Below are 16,267 nucleotides of genomic sequence, written 5' to 3' on the forward strand. Positions count from 1 at the left end.
ATGAGTTAATTAAGCTGTGCCAGAGGCTACGCACTAGCATTCCAGGTAGATGGGCCACAGCGATATTCAGAGACATTACATATATAAAAAAAGAAGCTGTAATATTTACTTTGAAGTCTTTATGCATATAAGGCTGCCCCAATGCCAATTTGGCTGGCAAATTCTCAAAAAATACCCGCTGCAGAACCTCAAAAGTCCACAGATTATTCCCTTGGAGGTTACAAAAACAGTTGCAACTGTGTGTGAACAGAAGATCCTCCAGTGCTTTTTCCCTCCAGAATCACCTCCATTAAAAGTGAGCTCCACGAAAGACAATTTGCATTTTTCTGACCCTAATGGCCCACCCTTTTGCAACTGGGTCTCTTTTTAGGCCGATCAGATTCCAACACAAGAGGATGATGACAACGTCATTTACCTGCTTCACTGGTCTGGGAGATAAGCTCATGCCCCTGCTGCTCCCTGGAATGTTCTGGCTGCTGTTTGTATGACTCCAGAGAGAGCTGTGTCTTACAGATGATGACAAATGGCATAAAAGCACCACAAGGAGCAATCCTATCACCTGTACAGTCAGCAGTAGGAAGAGAGGTGTGTGTGTTGGCCTTTTGGAGAAGAGATGGACCATCCCTGATTTCTGAGAAACCCACTGTGAAGCTGTTAACTTATGCTTTACACAACTGGAACCTATTTTAAATCAAAGTTATTATTTCTAAATCTGTATGAGTTGTTTTTAACGGCATTTTCCTTTGCTAACGGACAACACAGGAAGCCTGTGGATGACTGGACTGATGGACTTCACCCATGTTTATCCACTTGTGCTTTGTTTATGTGTGCCTAAAACATTTTTAGAATCCTCACAGAGCCTGAGAATGGTAACCAAGCCTCTCTGGCTAAGTGTTGCTCTCTGTCCTTCTGGCTTACTCTCCGTTTATTTAACCAGCCTTTTCACTCCTGTTTCCTTTTCGCATTCTTTCTTCTCTAACCGGCTGCCACCATATATTCTCTCAGTTGCCAACCACTTCCTATTCTGCAACCACTGACCTTAACACTGACCTTGCCTTGTCTGTGCCACTGAGATGAGAGAGAGAGATACCATATCCTTTGCTTCCCCCTCACTATGCTGCGAGGTTGAATTTTGCCTGTCTCATCAGTCTTCCGGCTGCTGGAGTACGCCTTGTTATTTCTTCCAGATTCCTACACATTTTGCTTTTCAGCTGATCAGACTGGAAACCATTGCTCTTGGCTCAAAGACATGCTGGGCCTTGGCATACACAGTAGACCCAAGCCGTCAATACAGATTAGGTTTATCAGATAAACTTTATCTGCTGCGTTTGAGCGTCCTTTGGTTGGGTACCAGCCTAATTCTGGGCTACGATTGATACCGCGACTCTAAGGAGATCAAAATTGGCAGCCATTGTTTTTGCCATAAGCAGCCTGCTGCTGGCTTTTCAAGGTGGATGACTCTGTGCATTACTGGTAACAAGCCTGTTTTTCTGTTTGTATTATTTGGTGATTAAACATGGCATTCTGGGTGGAATTTAGAGGACTGGAATAAAGAGAAGACCCTAAACAGTCTCCATGTCTGACCGATTCAAAAACTTGCTTGCACATAAAGCTCCCAGTGATCAAATTCTGTCATGGCAGTAAACGGAAGAAGTCAAGGATGTTGAGCAGAGCAAACACTTTTTATAAAGTCTCACAGTTAATATATATATATGTATATAGATAGATAGATAGATAGATAGATAGATAGATAGATAGATAGATAGATAGATAGATAGATAGATAGATGTCTTGATGCATTCTCAATCATCCAGGAAAGTAAATCTCCAAAAGCTGAATCTGTTCATCTGGACGTAGCATTTTGTGGGAGAGACGTTTCGTCACTCATCCAAGTGACTTCTTCAGTCTCAGCTGACTGCAGGTTTCCCCAATCTTATAAACAGTACATTTGCATGTGTCAGGAGTATCGGAACAGTTGAGACGCATTTTTTCTAAACACCGGGTCTCTGTGGCTTTTAAACCCCAAAATACGCTGCGCCAAAAACTGGTCCATCCCAAGGATCGGGTCCCCCGACACAAACAGAGTAACATAGTGTACGCTGTTAAGTGCCAGGAGGACTGCCAGGATTTATACATCGGGGAAACCAAACAACCTCTAGCGAAGCGGATGGCACAACACAGAAGAGCTACCTCGTCAGGCCAGGACTCTGCAGTCTATTTACACCTACAGGCCAGTGGACACTCTTTCAAGGATGAGGATGTACACATCCTGGACAGGGAAGAACGCTGGTTTGAGCGCGGAGTCAAGGAGGCCATTTACGTGAAAAGGGAAAGACCATCTCTGAATCGAGGAGGGGGCCTAAGGGTACATCTTTCACCATCTTACAATGCTGTGATTGCAGCCATTCCCCAAATCTCTGTGAATGGTACTCATGGCCATTGATCAGTGGTCTTTGATCAGTGGGTTTTGGTCAGTGGTTGTTGATCAGTGGTCATGGTAATTTGCATAATTATGATTAAGGAACTGACCTCACAGCCCATTGTTCCTTCAGTGGGCTGGTTTCAGTCATTATGCAAATGTACTGTTTATAAGGTTTGGGGAAACCTGCAGTCAGCTGAGACTGAAGAAGTCACTTGGATGAGTGACGAAACGTTTCTCCCACAAAACGCTACGTCCAGATGAACAGATTCAACTTTTGGAGATAGATATAGATATACATATAGATATATAGATATATGTATATATACATACATACATATTCTTTCTTTCTAAAGGTCCTTGAGAGCAGTCTCTACCACTTGCAGGCCGGTGAAGGACACAATCCTTCTAAGAATAGTCTCTGACTGCAATGTTTTGGCATAAACATTCATATATGTCGCTTCACCACAAGAGGGCGCTAAGAGCACATGACAATAAGAGCTGATGTCACTTTGACCTGATGCATAATGATAGTTCTGTTGATTGCAAGTTTCCTATTTTATGTGTGTGTGTGCTTGCGTATTTGTGTGTGTGTGTGTGTGTGTGTGTGTTTGTTTTCTATAAGAAGTGTGTCTAAACATCAAATAAACAGCAAGAAATCACCACCACCTACTCTGTGGCTGTGTGACCTCACTTACTTAAACCAAAGACTGTATTCATTTTTCAGTCTGGACTGGGAACAGCTAAAAGACCCAGCTGCTTTCTCTGAGATTTTTTCTCCTTGAATCTCAGAAAAAGGTGGTTCAGTAACAAGCTAAATAAAACAAAACTGTTAGCTATGTTGGCTTTGTAACTTTCTATAACACAAGAAAATAGTTTTCCAGCAACAAAGACGAATGAAGTCAAAAACTAGAAACTCTTTTTGTGCACTCACAGTGACTGCTTGCTACGTGATGTATTTCTAAAGCCTTTCTGTGAGGCCCTGTCTGAACCCATTCATATACATATAAAGCTGATATAAACTAATTCTATGAGAACACAAGAGGGCAGTACAATAAAGCATGCTGTGGAGTGAAGTCTCCGAGTGTAGCTGAAAGAAAGAAGCGAGCTCACTCAAAACAAGCCTGGGTGGTGAGATGAAGAGGGGAGGCAGGGCAGCAGTAAATGATGCTAGCCTTCTACACCTTGTCAGTTATTAGGAGAAGGCAGAGGAGAAATCTGACATTACTTTGTGAAGTCTACAGAGAAAATAATTGGCTAGAGCAGCCAGCACACTGGCAGCTAAAGTACCTGGAAGGGATGTTTTAAAGTCCCACAGCTAAAGGGAGCCAGAAAGATAAAAAAAAAAAAAGAAGAAGAAGAAGAAGAAAGAAAAAGAAGACATATAAACTCAAAATCAAAAATTCAGCTCACACTACATCCACACTATGGATTTTTGTGTTCCAGCTTTATAAAGCAGGGCTGCAGTGTAAGATGAGTTAATATTTCACACGGGCACAAGTGAAAATAAACTGAAGACAAGAACTGAAAATAGAGCTCTTTCTGAACCTCGAATCATGCTCTCTGATAATCAGCCCACAAACCACCAGCTTCTTTATTTGGTTTTAAGCAGTAAATGCAATCATTTTTTTCGGAGCTCTTAGTAATGTATATATATATGTATATATATATATTTACATTTTAAGCAGTAAATACAATCATTTATTTCAGAGCTCTTAGTAATGTGTGTGTGTGTATATATATATATATATATATATAAAGTAGCTTTATGTGACAATCAATATAAAATTTATCATTTATTTTTACAAAAAAGCATTTTTTAATTCCCCGATTGCTTATGCCACAAAGGTTTTTGGGGACTAGGACGATGACATTTGTAAAATGTTATTACTGGTCACAAACTCTTACTTTGAAACTAACAATATAACATTTTTAATCTTTGTGGCATAAAACTTAACAAACAGTAACATAAACTGCATTACATAGTGTTATATAGGCAAGTTTTGGCTGAGCTACATCAAATATCTCTTCTTAGTATTTCATGTGGATTTTTCTGTGACATTAAAAAAAGATTCATACAAGAGAATACAGACTATTTGACTTTACTTCACCTTTATTTTAGAAGGTAAGCTGTTCAGGTTCTTGGCCTCTCATTGCATCAGGTGTTTATCATTGACTGTGCTGGTGGAAACACAACACCATATTGTCACCTGTTCACGAGGCTCGCGCCTTCGTTTGCCACTCACCGCCAGAGAGGAGCTCTTCTTTGTCTGACCCAGATGTTCCCATATGTGAGATTGTCCTCACTTGTCTTTCACCCATTGATAAAGGTCATACGAATCACCTGAACCTCTGGGATAGTGTCTGTTCTACAGTGTATTTTCTTTTTCAATTTACCTCCTTTTTTCCAAGTAAAGGAAGAAAAGCGATTGGACAGTAACCAGCAAAAAACATTGTGCGTGTGTTCCGATTCGTGATTAACTGTGAGACAAGGCAAGTACACTTAAAAACAAGAGAATAAAATCCAGCCACTGGAGATGCAGCGTGGCCGCTCACTTCCTTCATTTATTAAGGAGCAAGTGTGTAGAAACAAGCCGAGATTAAGCTCAGCATTAATTTGCCGTTTGTTTGGCCTCTCCCCCTAACACTTAATCACTGAACACTTTAAATTAGAACAACTATCTTCCAGCGTAGGATAAAGCAAAGAAAAGAAGAGGAGGTGGTGGGGGAGGGACCATCAGTGGTGAAATGAAAACAATTATCAGAAGGTGTAAATAGCCGACATTTTATTTAACATTACAGAAAACACTTTGAAGCAGCACCCAGCAATAAACTAATTCCTGACATTAGTTCTTCTTCAGTTTATCAAAAGCAGATTTCTGTGGTGCTTTTCTCCCTCTGTTGGCAGCTTTCAGGTCTAGATGCGAAAGCGTTACTAAAATTGTAAAAAAAAAACCAACCTGCAGGCTGCTACATCATTGGCGTTTAATGCAGTCGAGATTTGAATATCACGAAAGTGTCTGCTCTTTAACGCTCTGCGGCAAGACACAAGTAAGTTAGCATTCCTGCGACGTTCAGTCAGCATGCAGATAATTTTCACGAGCGTCACTGAATCATGAAGGACACTTAAGTCTGAGATGTGATCAAAATGCAGAAGCAGCGCCCAGCATTTGGACTTTGTTAAACCGTAGTGATGCAACAATGTCCATTTGTCTGCCCTCTGCTCCAAAGAGTCTCTGTTCTCTCCTGTTATCTGCGTGTCCCGAACATTTCAATCACACATCCTGACCCCTGTATGAAACAAGCAGGCCACACATCAAGGACAGCTACAGAGAGAGCGGAAACAGTTAACAGGATGAAATGTTGCACAAAGTCAAAGTAAAAGTATACATCCAGAGTGAAACTGGGGAAACAAATAGGGAAACAATAAAAAAAAGTTAAAAAAAACAAAAAACATTTAAACTCTAAATTGGGGACATTAGTGTGTAAATATGTAAATGCACCTTGGCCAGCCTGGAATTAGACTGTTGCTGCCCATGAAGCACCAGGCACTCAGTTACATAACAGACTGGTACCTGGATGTATAGTGCCATCATGTGCTCTGCTAGATTCATTACAATCTTAAAAAGACATTCAAAGCAGGGCTTGTAAAAATGTTAGAAAAGTTGTTTGTTTTTGCACATGTAATTATAAAAGTGTCAGTACACTCAGCTCAAGCCTGTCATTGAAATTAAAGCTGTAAAGCTGGTAATATATGTATGCAAGCTTTGCAGCGCAGCAGCAGTAATCAGTTTTGTGTCTGTTCTACTTGTTTGTGCTATAAACTGGTGTTGGGCCTTTTCATTCGTCTTTCAATGGACTTGAATCAGGATGAGAGACAGGACGGCTGAGCTATGAAGGAATAAAACCCAGGAACAGGAAACAAGAGCAGGGCTAGTGTTGGGCATACCACCTGGAAAGGATGGATTCTGCCTCCTCACACTTCTGGTGCGAAGTGTGGTTGTCTTCTTTGTTAGGATGGACAGACTATCTGTGGTAAAAAATTGATCTGTGGAAGATGTTGTGTTATCTTCGTCGGTCATTTCTGTAAGGAGACTTGTGTCTGTGGTTGAGGTTTCCTTTGTTGCAGAGACATGAAGAGAATCAGAGCTAACACTTGCAGACAAGTGATCAATAGTTAGGTGTGTGCCTGTGGTTTTGTACTTCAGGGTGGCCATGCTGATGCTGGGTGTGGCTGTGAAAGTGTGGTGTTGTGTGCCCCATGTCTCTCTGGGGGCAACAGGAGTGTTCAGCGAGGTAGAAACAGACAGATACCACCATCCGGTGACACTAGCTTTAGGGGTCATGGAGGTCAGATCCTTGGCGCTGGCAGCCAATGGGGGTAAGTTGTAGGAGGCATAATGCCACCCTCCTGTCCTGCCAGGGTGCACCCCTCCACAGATGGGCTGGGTGTGGCACGGGCAGCCCAGGACACGTGCGGGGGTACGCTGAGTCCAGGAGAGCAAGTAGCTGATGTCGGCGTAAAGGTGGCAAGCCCAAGGGTTGTTTCCCAAAGCAATGACTTTGAGTGATGTCATTTTGTCCAAGACTCCAAAAGGCATTGCAGAGAAGCGGTTAGCGTGCAGGTAGAAGTAAGTTAGTCTGGGGAGCCGATCTAAAGATCCTGGAAGTACTTTTACTAGCCAGTTGTGGGACAGGTCAATAATCTCTAGGCGTATGGGAAGGTTAGTGGGCAAAGTCCAGAAGTGATTGTGGCTGAGGTTGAGCGTGCACAAACTTGTCAGCGTGTTGTTGATGAAGGTGACTCTCTCCATTTTGTTGTCAGAGAGGTCAAGTAGCTGCAGGTTCCACTGGTAGACCGTGTCATTCTTATCCAACAACTGAATGCGGTTGGAGGAGGCATAGATCCGCCAGAGGGAACGAGGTAGGTTTGCGGGCAGTTGGCTCAGCCGATTGTGAGACAAATCAACAACGCGGAGATGGGTGTAAGCGGTAAGTTGGTCATCCAGGCCGTGGAATCGGTTGTGGGACAGGTTAAGGGCGCGCAGGTTGTACTGTAAGCCACTGGGCAGACTTCTTAGACCCCTCGAGGAGCAGTCTACCTCCCTGTGGCTGCGACTGCAGGAGCACATGGAGGGACACACAGCCAGAACGCGCAACCCAAGCCATAACACGAGCACGAGCTCCAGAAGAGAAAGCTTCCACCTGCAAGAAAGACAGCAAACCAGTGTTATTTGTACACAGCATCATTTTCAGAAGGCACACTGAAAACAAGGCCTGCAGGGTGTGAAACTAGTGAACACAAGACACAAACATTTGCTGCTTGCAGGAAAAGCATTGCAAACTATACAGGCTGGTTCTTTCTCACTGTCTCTCCACAAACACACACACATCTCTCACACATGTGCACAGACAGGTAGCTTAATGTTTCCTGTGCATCACTACATTGTTTGCTGGTACACACATTAACATCACATGCCAAACTGACTCCCACAATTATGCAGCCATGTCTTTAGAGATTCTGTAGCAGTATCCTTTATATGCACCATTAGGAGAGTGCTTAATTGTGTCCTTTTGTAGAACTGATAAGCGCTTGATCTGAACTGAAGGAGGATATTTCTAATCTATTGAAGAAAATCATCCATCACAAAAGGATGAGAAATCCCTGCTGTCATTTTCCCTGGCATCAGTTTGCGTGTTCAGTCATCAGCGCTTGTCAGTAAAGTCACTCCCATGCTCTCAGAGGAGGAGAACTAGCTCAGTAGATGGGTTTTTATTAATGACTCCACAGAGAGCTCATGCATCAGCCGGTCCGAAGGCAGGCGAAGACACAGCCGCGAGCTGCGCGCTGTTGAAACTGCAGTATCTTTGAGCCGAGGGTGTGGCAGAACGTGTGAGTAAAAAGAGTGATTAAATTTGTTCAGAACTCACCTTCTCATTTTATCATTCCACTCACTTTTCTCTGCTCCTTCTCGCTGTCCAGCCCCCTCTTTCCCCTGTCCTTTTCTGCTTTTGATCCCAGGACCAGCTGGTGTTCTGCTGAAGGTGATTTTTTTCACCCTTTTCCGCTCATAGAATTGACCTCTGCCTACTTGACCATTGCAGGTTTTTTTGTAGTTTTTTTTTCTCAGGCTGCCCTCACTTCTTTGCAGTTTGGTCCTTGGCTGCTCCTTGAAAAGCTGAGAGTTTACTACCAGCTCTTATGGATCTTTTGGGGTTGGCGTGATCACACACTGCAAGCTCTGGATTTACTCTGTGCAGTGGAAGTGAAAGGGGAGGGCTGGGGTGCTAGTGAGTGGGTAAGGTGGGGGTTGAGGGGGTGCATTAGGATGGAGGTAAGGAGAAATGTAGCGGATAATGAAGGGATCTCTGCATAAAAAGGACTCTACAAAGGAAACCACTCGGTCCCTTCTAAACCTGGCAGCTCTCAGGATTTCCCTCTGCATTTTAAAACGGCAGCTGCTGCTGTGCTCGGATTTCAGCCCTGTTTGTATTTAAATAGGATCGACTGTTATCAGTTATCTCACAGAATCTACACCCCCTCTTAAAGCCTCCTTTTGCAAATGTAATGATGTGCTTCAATTGGGTCTTATTTTCCTCGTAAATGTTGGAGGCTGCCACAAAAGAGCACCATGATTTATTGCAGAGCACTCTCCCTCTGCTGCAGCTTCCTACCTGTCATCAGCAATACAGGCAACTCTCCGTTCTGCACTGCATTGCTGTATTGCTACCACAAAATTAGACTTAGTCCAAAGAGACAGTTAATCAGTGTTTCAACTTATCAAGTGTGACAAATTTGACAAAAATTATTTTTGCACAAAGGCAGCTCACATTTCTGACTGCAGAACCCTGGCAGCAGTTAAGGGGAATCTTCTTTTTTTTAACTTATTGTCTCAGCTCAGTGGTCACCTTAACCGAAAACACATTTCAGCAAAGTGCTTATTACTTCCTTCCCACCTTTTCTTTTCTGTACTTTCTTTTCTGGGTTTAGCAGCTTGCTGAGATGAGGTTAAGATGCATGTATCCTGTAACTGGCCCTTACAAGAAGCTTCACAATCACTCCACTTCTGTCCACCACCACCCTCAGCGTGCTATAAAACTGCTTTCAGCTCGTGCAGTATTGCCAAATACTGCAGCAGTAGCAGGAAAGAAAAAAAAGAACACCCAATAACCCAAATTTGACTTTGTATACCTGCTGCACCATACAGACAGTAAAAAGTTGCTGAAATTATTTACTCATTATTTCATCTCTGTACATGCAAATCACCTAGAGCCATGCTTTTATTTCTCTCTTTTACTTTTTATCTCTTCTACTTTTGCATTCAGTGCCAGTGGTGTAGATGCACTACCCAGCTCAGCAGAGAACAAACTATTCAGAACTGTTAAAGAAAGGTGCACATTCATCATGACGTCACCTGCATGAGGATAAACAAAGTTCTGCACATGACAGCGGAAACAACCCCGTATTGGTTTTTTGGAAAAGTTTTCTGTGTGTGTGTGTGTGTCTGTGCTTCTATGTATGTCTTTTGTCAGCTCTGGCTGAGGTGAAAGAGAGCATTCTTTTAGAGTTGAGTGGCACTGCCTGGAGGACGCACATTCTCTGCTTGCTAATCAAGCAGACCGCACACACACACACACACACACACACACACACACACACACACACACACACACACGAAAGCCAGCTCGTTACACAGCTGAAGGGCCAATGATGACTCTGAATGATGGATCTCTGTTGTGCTGGTTGCGTGATTGTCAAATTAGAGTAAGAGAGGAAAAAGTGTGAAACACAAGTTGAGCTGGGGGGAAAGAAACAAAAAGCTTATTCTAATGTTAAAATATTTTAATTTTCACACACAAGAATTGGAAGCAACATCACTCTGTTGTTTTTCCAGTAAGAAATGGTTGACTAGCTTAGAATACACACAGCTGGTTGATTATCAAATTGATTTTGTTAATCAAAAATAGAACAAAAAATCTGCCTGGAAAAAAAAATTACAGTTAAAGGCTTTAAACAAAGTGAAATAAAGGCAGCTATACACAAAACTCCACATCACATCCTCTGGCAAAGAAAACAAAATGTTCATATATTTAGCTTGTCTTATCAGACATCAACGTCTTGTGCTACGATTTACTCAAGAAGTTGATCACTATCCCATTTTTCTTATCCAATATATAAGAAGAGTGATGCAGGCTGTATAAGAACACAAAAGGGGGCAGTTTCTTGAGTTATTTCATGAGCTATTCAAAGTATGAAACACACAGTGTAAGACATCCATAAAACCCGAGCATTTAGAAGTTGTGGGAATCTTAGGAATGAGATGGGAATCTTCCTATTTCTTTTCTACATCACCTTCCTCTTTGCCCTCAGAGGAGGCTGCTTCCACAGCTTGGCTGGGCTGGGCTTCGGTGGCCGCCTGTGGGTTGGGGGAGGGTGAATCTTCAGCTGCAGTTACAGGTGCGGCTGAAGCCTCCTCGCTGTTGGCCGCATCTCCCACTGCCTTCTCCTCTGGTGTTTTCTCATCTTCCTTTACCTTCTCACCGTCTTCTTTGATGGTGCCGTTATTTGTCTCCCCTTGTGCTGGAGTTAGCTCAGCCATTAACATGGTGCTCTCTTTGGCTTCTCTCTCAGAGTCAGGCTTGCTTTTGTCCCTATTGTCAGTCCTCATCCAGTACTCGTTGTTGCTGACAGATTCGCCATCGGTTCTCAGACGTCTCCTCAACTGGCACACCTTGCACAGCAACATCAGTGTCGATATAATAAAAATAACGGCGATTAATAACAGTATGCCAGACAGTATGTACAGGTCACGGCATTTAGCTGTGAAATGTAGAAAAACACTTCGGGTGGTGGTTCCTGTTCTCACAGGGGTGGTGGTGGTGGTGATGCTGGTAGTGGAGACAGTGTAAGTGGCAGGCTGAGATTCAGTCCTGCTTGTAGAACCAGTGGAAGTTGTTGTTGATACATTAGTTGTGGATTCACTGGGAATAGATTGAGGGCTGGTGCTGGCATGGTTAGCACCACTTTGCCCTGGAATAAACAGCAATACACCCAGGATGAGCAGGCCATTCATATTTGTATCTGTGAAGAAATGGCAAAGCAGCATGGTTTAAAATCCACCTATTGCAGTAATGTCAGAAAAGGAACAGGAAATAGACTAGTACAATTACAAGGGACTTGTGCTATCCTTTGCATTTCCTAATATTTTATACATCAACTCCAGAACATTTTAGACGTAATTATTACAGTTTTTATTCCTCTAACACATCCTAGTGTATATGACAGCTCCCGTTTTAAAAACTAATCACAGAGCATTGTTGTTTCTCAAGCTGTCCAGGACCATATAGAATAATTAGTTCCATCTTCATCGGCTTTATTGGCTTTATGGCTGTTTATGTAAATGTTGATGCTAACTATTTTAAATTTGAACAATGGCAATCAGAGTACTTCTCCTTTAGCTGTCAGCTGCGGTATCATAGTTTCTGTAATTTCTCAGTGTCTTTGATTTCCAAAAATTACCCCCCCCCCAAAACAAACTAAAGGTGCAAAAGCACACTAATAATAATGATAATTACTAACCTCTTGTTTTTTGCATTTCATAGAAATCAGTGACAGTGTCATTTTGAGTCTACTGGAGATTTCTTTTTAAAATTCCAAAGTGTGGGTCCCAATCAGTTGTATAGAGTATTAGTGAGTTGTATTAAAATGGAAGGGATCGTTGTATACTTTTGTCAGGCACCCTGTCCACCATCCCAGCCTTACCCCAACATCTATAATGAGTTCTATAGTGATCTATGTAAATACAGCTATCATAAATCAACTACAAATTCATACATAGTTTTGAACTTCATTAAACTCAAACTTTATCACATCCTTACATCTGTGGAGTTGGACAGTTTTTTAAAAAAGTGTGCATAATCCTGTTTAATATACACAATCTTATTTGTACTAGTGGTACGCACCATTAACACTGACTAACACTTCAAGATGAAAACTAACATTTTAGATTTGATTTAATCAAACACGACATCCCATTCTGCTTTGTTAAAAACTAATGCCGAAAAAATCACTTTTTTGAAAACTGTTCATTAGTTAATGAGTACATTTGTTTTAATTATAGGGTTATATAGTCTTAGGTATTCAAAAAGAGTAATAGGTTGGTAATTTTCTCATTTGTGAATCTTTGGAAAATTATTAATTACACGTTTACATATTTAAATTTTTTTTTCTGTATTTCACTGTCAATTTATATTTGCGAAAACACAATTTTCCTTTTATGCTCCCAAAATTAAACGGCTATCAAACCCTCAAATAGTCCATCTATGTGTCCAAGGTCCACATAGACGGGAAGCTTACTGCTCATGCAATCTACCAAGAGCTTCTTCTAACTGAGATCTGCACTTGATTTATAATCAAGCTGCGCATTAAAAGATAAAGTTTGTGACTTACATTGATGATGATCTTGATATAGTTCCAAGAAGACTACGGCTCTGTGTGAATACTATAATCACGTATTCAGTATGTTGCAGGTGAAGAGATGTGAATGATGTGGAAAGCTGCTGGGAGATTTGACAGTAATCTAAATCAACGACACACTTGTCTTTCTGACTCATTCTTACTTCTCCATTTAGGCTATATTAAGAAAAGGAAGTGGTTTTGGTGCTCTGTTCTGTGTTGCTGCTGGTCACGCAGACATCTGTTGGGTGGCATACTATAAAAAGAAGGAGGTGTAAATAATCAGTAAAACACATTGTTGCCCTACCTAGGACTGCATAATCATCTGCATCTACAGTATTAACAACTGAGAGGGAAACTAACAGCCCCAAAATTCCACCGTGTTTCATCTCAGGATACAATTTGCAAAGCAACGACACCAGTCGAGCTGCAAACTGTGCTATTTTTTACACAATTATTTTGAGCAATTCTATTGTTCTTAAAGGCCTTTCACAGAAGCTGACGTGTCAGAGATTCATTTTTTTGGAAACCTAAAGCAATAATAATCATGCCTATATCTGTCGTCTTCAATTTCACCTACATATTTTTGTCTGAGCTCTCTCCGACCGCTCACAGAGCACTTTTAATTATAGGCATTGGTAAATGTCATACAACAAACAGCGTACAACCTTTCTGACACTTGGTTACCACACACCACATGCAGCGAAAAAGCACAACAGAACAAGCACTTATAGATCACATAAAACATTTATGAAAAACATTATTCCGCATCAGTTCACCAACAGCAAAAAAAAAAAGAAAAAAGAAATTTGCATCAAAAATCAAGTTATTTTATCAACTTCCCCTTTTATTTTCCTCTCTTACTGTATGCTGAGTTTCCCATGTGACTTCTGGCTATTTAGGCAGTCTGCACCTGCACCTGCACTCATAACTTTCAGCTTTAGAGGGGAATGTTTAATTTGGTAAGATGTTGCAGATAAACTGGATGTTTTCTGCAGGCGGTCAAGTAGAGACGGAAAAGTCTGGACTCTGTGACTCCCTGCTGCTTAACCTGCTGTGCTGCAGACAATTTAATCATCACGAGCATGAAAACAACACCAGACAGTAAAAATTGGTAATAAAAAAATGACAAAGCAAAATTAAAGGTATTAAAGGTAACCTGTCATGCTGCTTTAATCTACCATCTATAGTCCTTTATTTGCTTGGTCCTCACACTGGCAGTGGCCAAATATTCTGACAAAGAGTGTTAATTCTCCTTGAGCCCTAAATGCTGACTTAATCTAATAAAAGTGAGAAGGATGAAAAGGCTAAATATGTATGAGGGGAACTGAGAACAAAAGGAAAGGGGATGACTTCATCTCAAAAACCCCTCACCTTTCGCTGAATGACGGAAAGTCCCCATTTGTTAGTAAGATCACGGTGTGTTTGTTGTAGATGTTTTGCGTGCGCCCAGCTGCCCCACTTTTTTTCCCCTTTTTTCTTTTGCTCTTTCAGTACCTTCACTTCTATAAATAGCCAGCTTGCTGGCTGTGTTGGTGGACAGCTTCATTAAGGAGAGTCCCAAGGTCATCAATTGATGGTTGACAGTTGTAGTGGTGCACTCAGCAAATGTCAGAATGACCACGAGAAAGCTCTCTGTTGTGTTCTCACCTTGCCCTCTGTTTCAAAACCAAATTGTGGCCATGTGTGTGTGAAGGCTTTTCGTGTGATTTCTGGGTTTGATTTGAACATGCCTGGCATAACACATACCACTGGTTATACATGTTATGCTGGTATACTTTCAGCTTGCTAAATTGGTAACAAAATCAAACAAATGACTATTTGTCATTCTGTAGCTGACCTCGCAGTAATGGAAACATTTTTCCCCCACTAAACGATGGTCATGTGATCCAGTACCAGTTGGAGTCAAAGAGCTTTTTAGCTGCAGTAGAATATACAAGGTCCTCTCTTTGCCATTGATGCCAATATACAGAAATCAACCCATCATTCTTCTTTCTTCTTCAGATAAAACATTTCAAAGACCAAACGCAAGCACAAGCACTCATTATCAAGGCACCTTCCGAGGCCTCATAAACTTGACTGAAGGTCACAGAAAAGCTTCCAAACCAAAAGGGAAACTGGAATTGCTTATTTATCTACCTCCAGATACAACCATTGAAGCTCTTGTGTTTACTGACTCATAGTGAGACTTTCGATTATTGTCACTGTTTCAGAGTGAGACCAAATGCAAAACCTGGCCACCCTCTCTCATCTGCTACCAAGGTATGAAATTGAAAACTAATAAATGAGTGTTTGCAGAATATGATGGTCACACAGTGAAGTTAACCTTTGAGCTTATGTTCTCATTAATGTCACTGCCCCACATTTTTTAAACCAATTAGACATTTGTATGAAATGAATTCTCGACTCGTAGCCAAAAAATTATCTTTTTGAGGTTAAAAGTAGCACCATCTTTGGTAAATTCTAAGTAGTTTATTCTTGACATGTCGAATTTGAACAAACTGAGGAAGTGAGCTTAAAATTTAAGGCACATCGTTTACATGTTTGCCATCAAGTTACTACATATTTGACAAAAGTTAATGTAAAATGTGAAAAACCATTAAAAAAAAGCAGTGTCTCATCATGTCTTGATCATAAAAGGAAAGATGGCAAACACTTGTAACTTTCTTCTGGGTCTTTATGCCACCTAGAGGAAAAATGGGATTGTGCTCAGCCTGCTCTTGGCTTGGATCTATAATGTTCAGCTATAATAAGCATGGAAGTTTATTTTTGATAAGATAATATCTATAATTTATTATAGGTTTGGATTTGTTTTCTTTGTTTTGGACATTAATTGTATGACTGCCACTCGACGCTCTCCTAGCTAACCCCAGTATTTGCTGATAGGTTGTCTGCCTATACGGTCTTCAGTGAGTGCAGCTCTTTGACTGCTTTGTACATTTTTGAACATTTTTCCATCTAATTATGAAATGGGATATTGCAATATCCCATTAATAAATGTAACATAATAGAATTATTTGCAGACCATTTAAAAGTCACTCTCACTAAAATAAAATACATATTAGATGCTGGAATGGAGAAATGATATTGCCTTTTAAATAATAATGACTCAGTTTGAGGTGAGTAACCTGTTTAAAAAATGGGACAACAGAAGTCTGGAAAATTAGTGTAATCATATGCAAAGAATAAAGACGGGTGTGGTGGATAGGCGTAGCTTTGGGTCATGTGGTGTTGGTAATAGTAGTAGTGATTGCTATATCAACTGTTCGCTTCCCGAGGGAATTTTTCTGAATGAGTAGGTGATGGGGGGAGTCGACTTTTGCTGGCTGCTCAAGCCTGGAATGTTTTGATCATTAAGGGTTTTTGATAAGAAATAAAGGAGTTTTAAATCG

At 41.1% G+C, this 16,267-nt stretch overlaps 2 protein-coding genes across 2 annotated transcripts in view; both read right to left on the reverse strand.

Annotated features, from left to right (window-relative positions):
• Window positions 1–5,190: 5,190 nt before the first annotated feature.
• On the reverse strand, window positions 5,191–8,898 carry LOC100704174 (oligodendrocyte-myelin glycoprotein). The gene is made up of 2 exons (XM_003450466.5): window positions 8,351–8,898; window positions 5,191–7,624 (listed from the first exon to the last, which is right to left on the reverse strand). Exons 1-2 carry the CDS (start codon window positions 8,356–8,358, stop codon window positions 6,271–6,273), a joined length of 1,362 nt encoding a protein of 453 aa, XP_003450514.1. The 5' UTR covers window positions 8,359–8,898; the 3' UTR covers window positions 5,191–6,270.
• A 1,349-nt stretch (window positions 8,899–10,247) lies between these two features.
• Window positions 10,248–16,267, reverse strand: part of ksr1a (kinase suppressor of ras 1a) — a 34,553-nt gene continuing 28,533 nt past the window's right edge. The window contains exons 22-23 of the mRNA XM_005471912.4: window positions 12,870–13,131; window positions 10,248–11,501 (exon numbers count right to left, since the gene is read on the reverse strand). The gene's annotated coding sequence lies outside the window, so the exon portion shown is untranslated. The remainder of the gene's footprint in view (window positions 11,502–12,869; window positions 13,132–16,267) is intronic.

The sequence above is a fragment of the Oreochromis niloticus genome, linkage group LG10 (genome assembly GCF_001858045.2).
Source record: "Oreochromis niloticus isolate F11D_XX linkage group LG10, O_niloticus_UMD_NMBU, whole genome shotgun sequence".
Lineage (NCBI taxonomy): Eukaryota > Metazoa > Chordata > Actinopteri > Cichliformes > Cichlidae > Oreochromis > Oreochromis niloticus.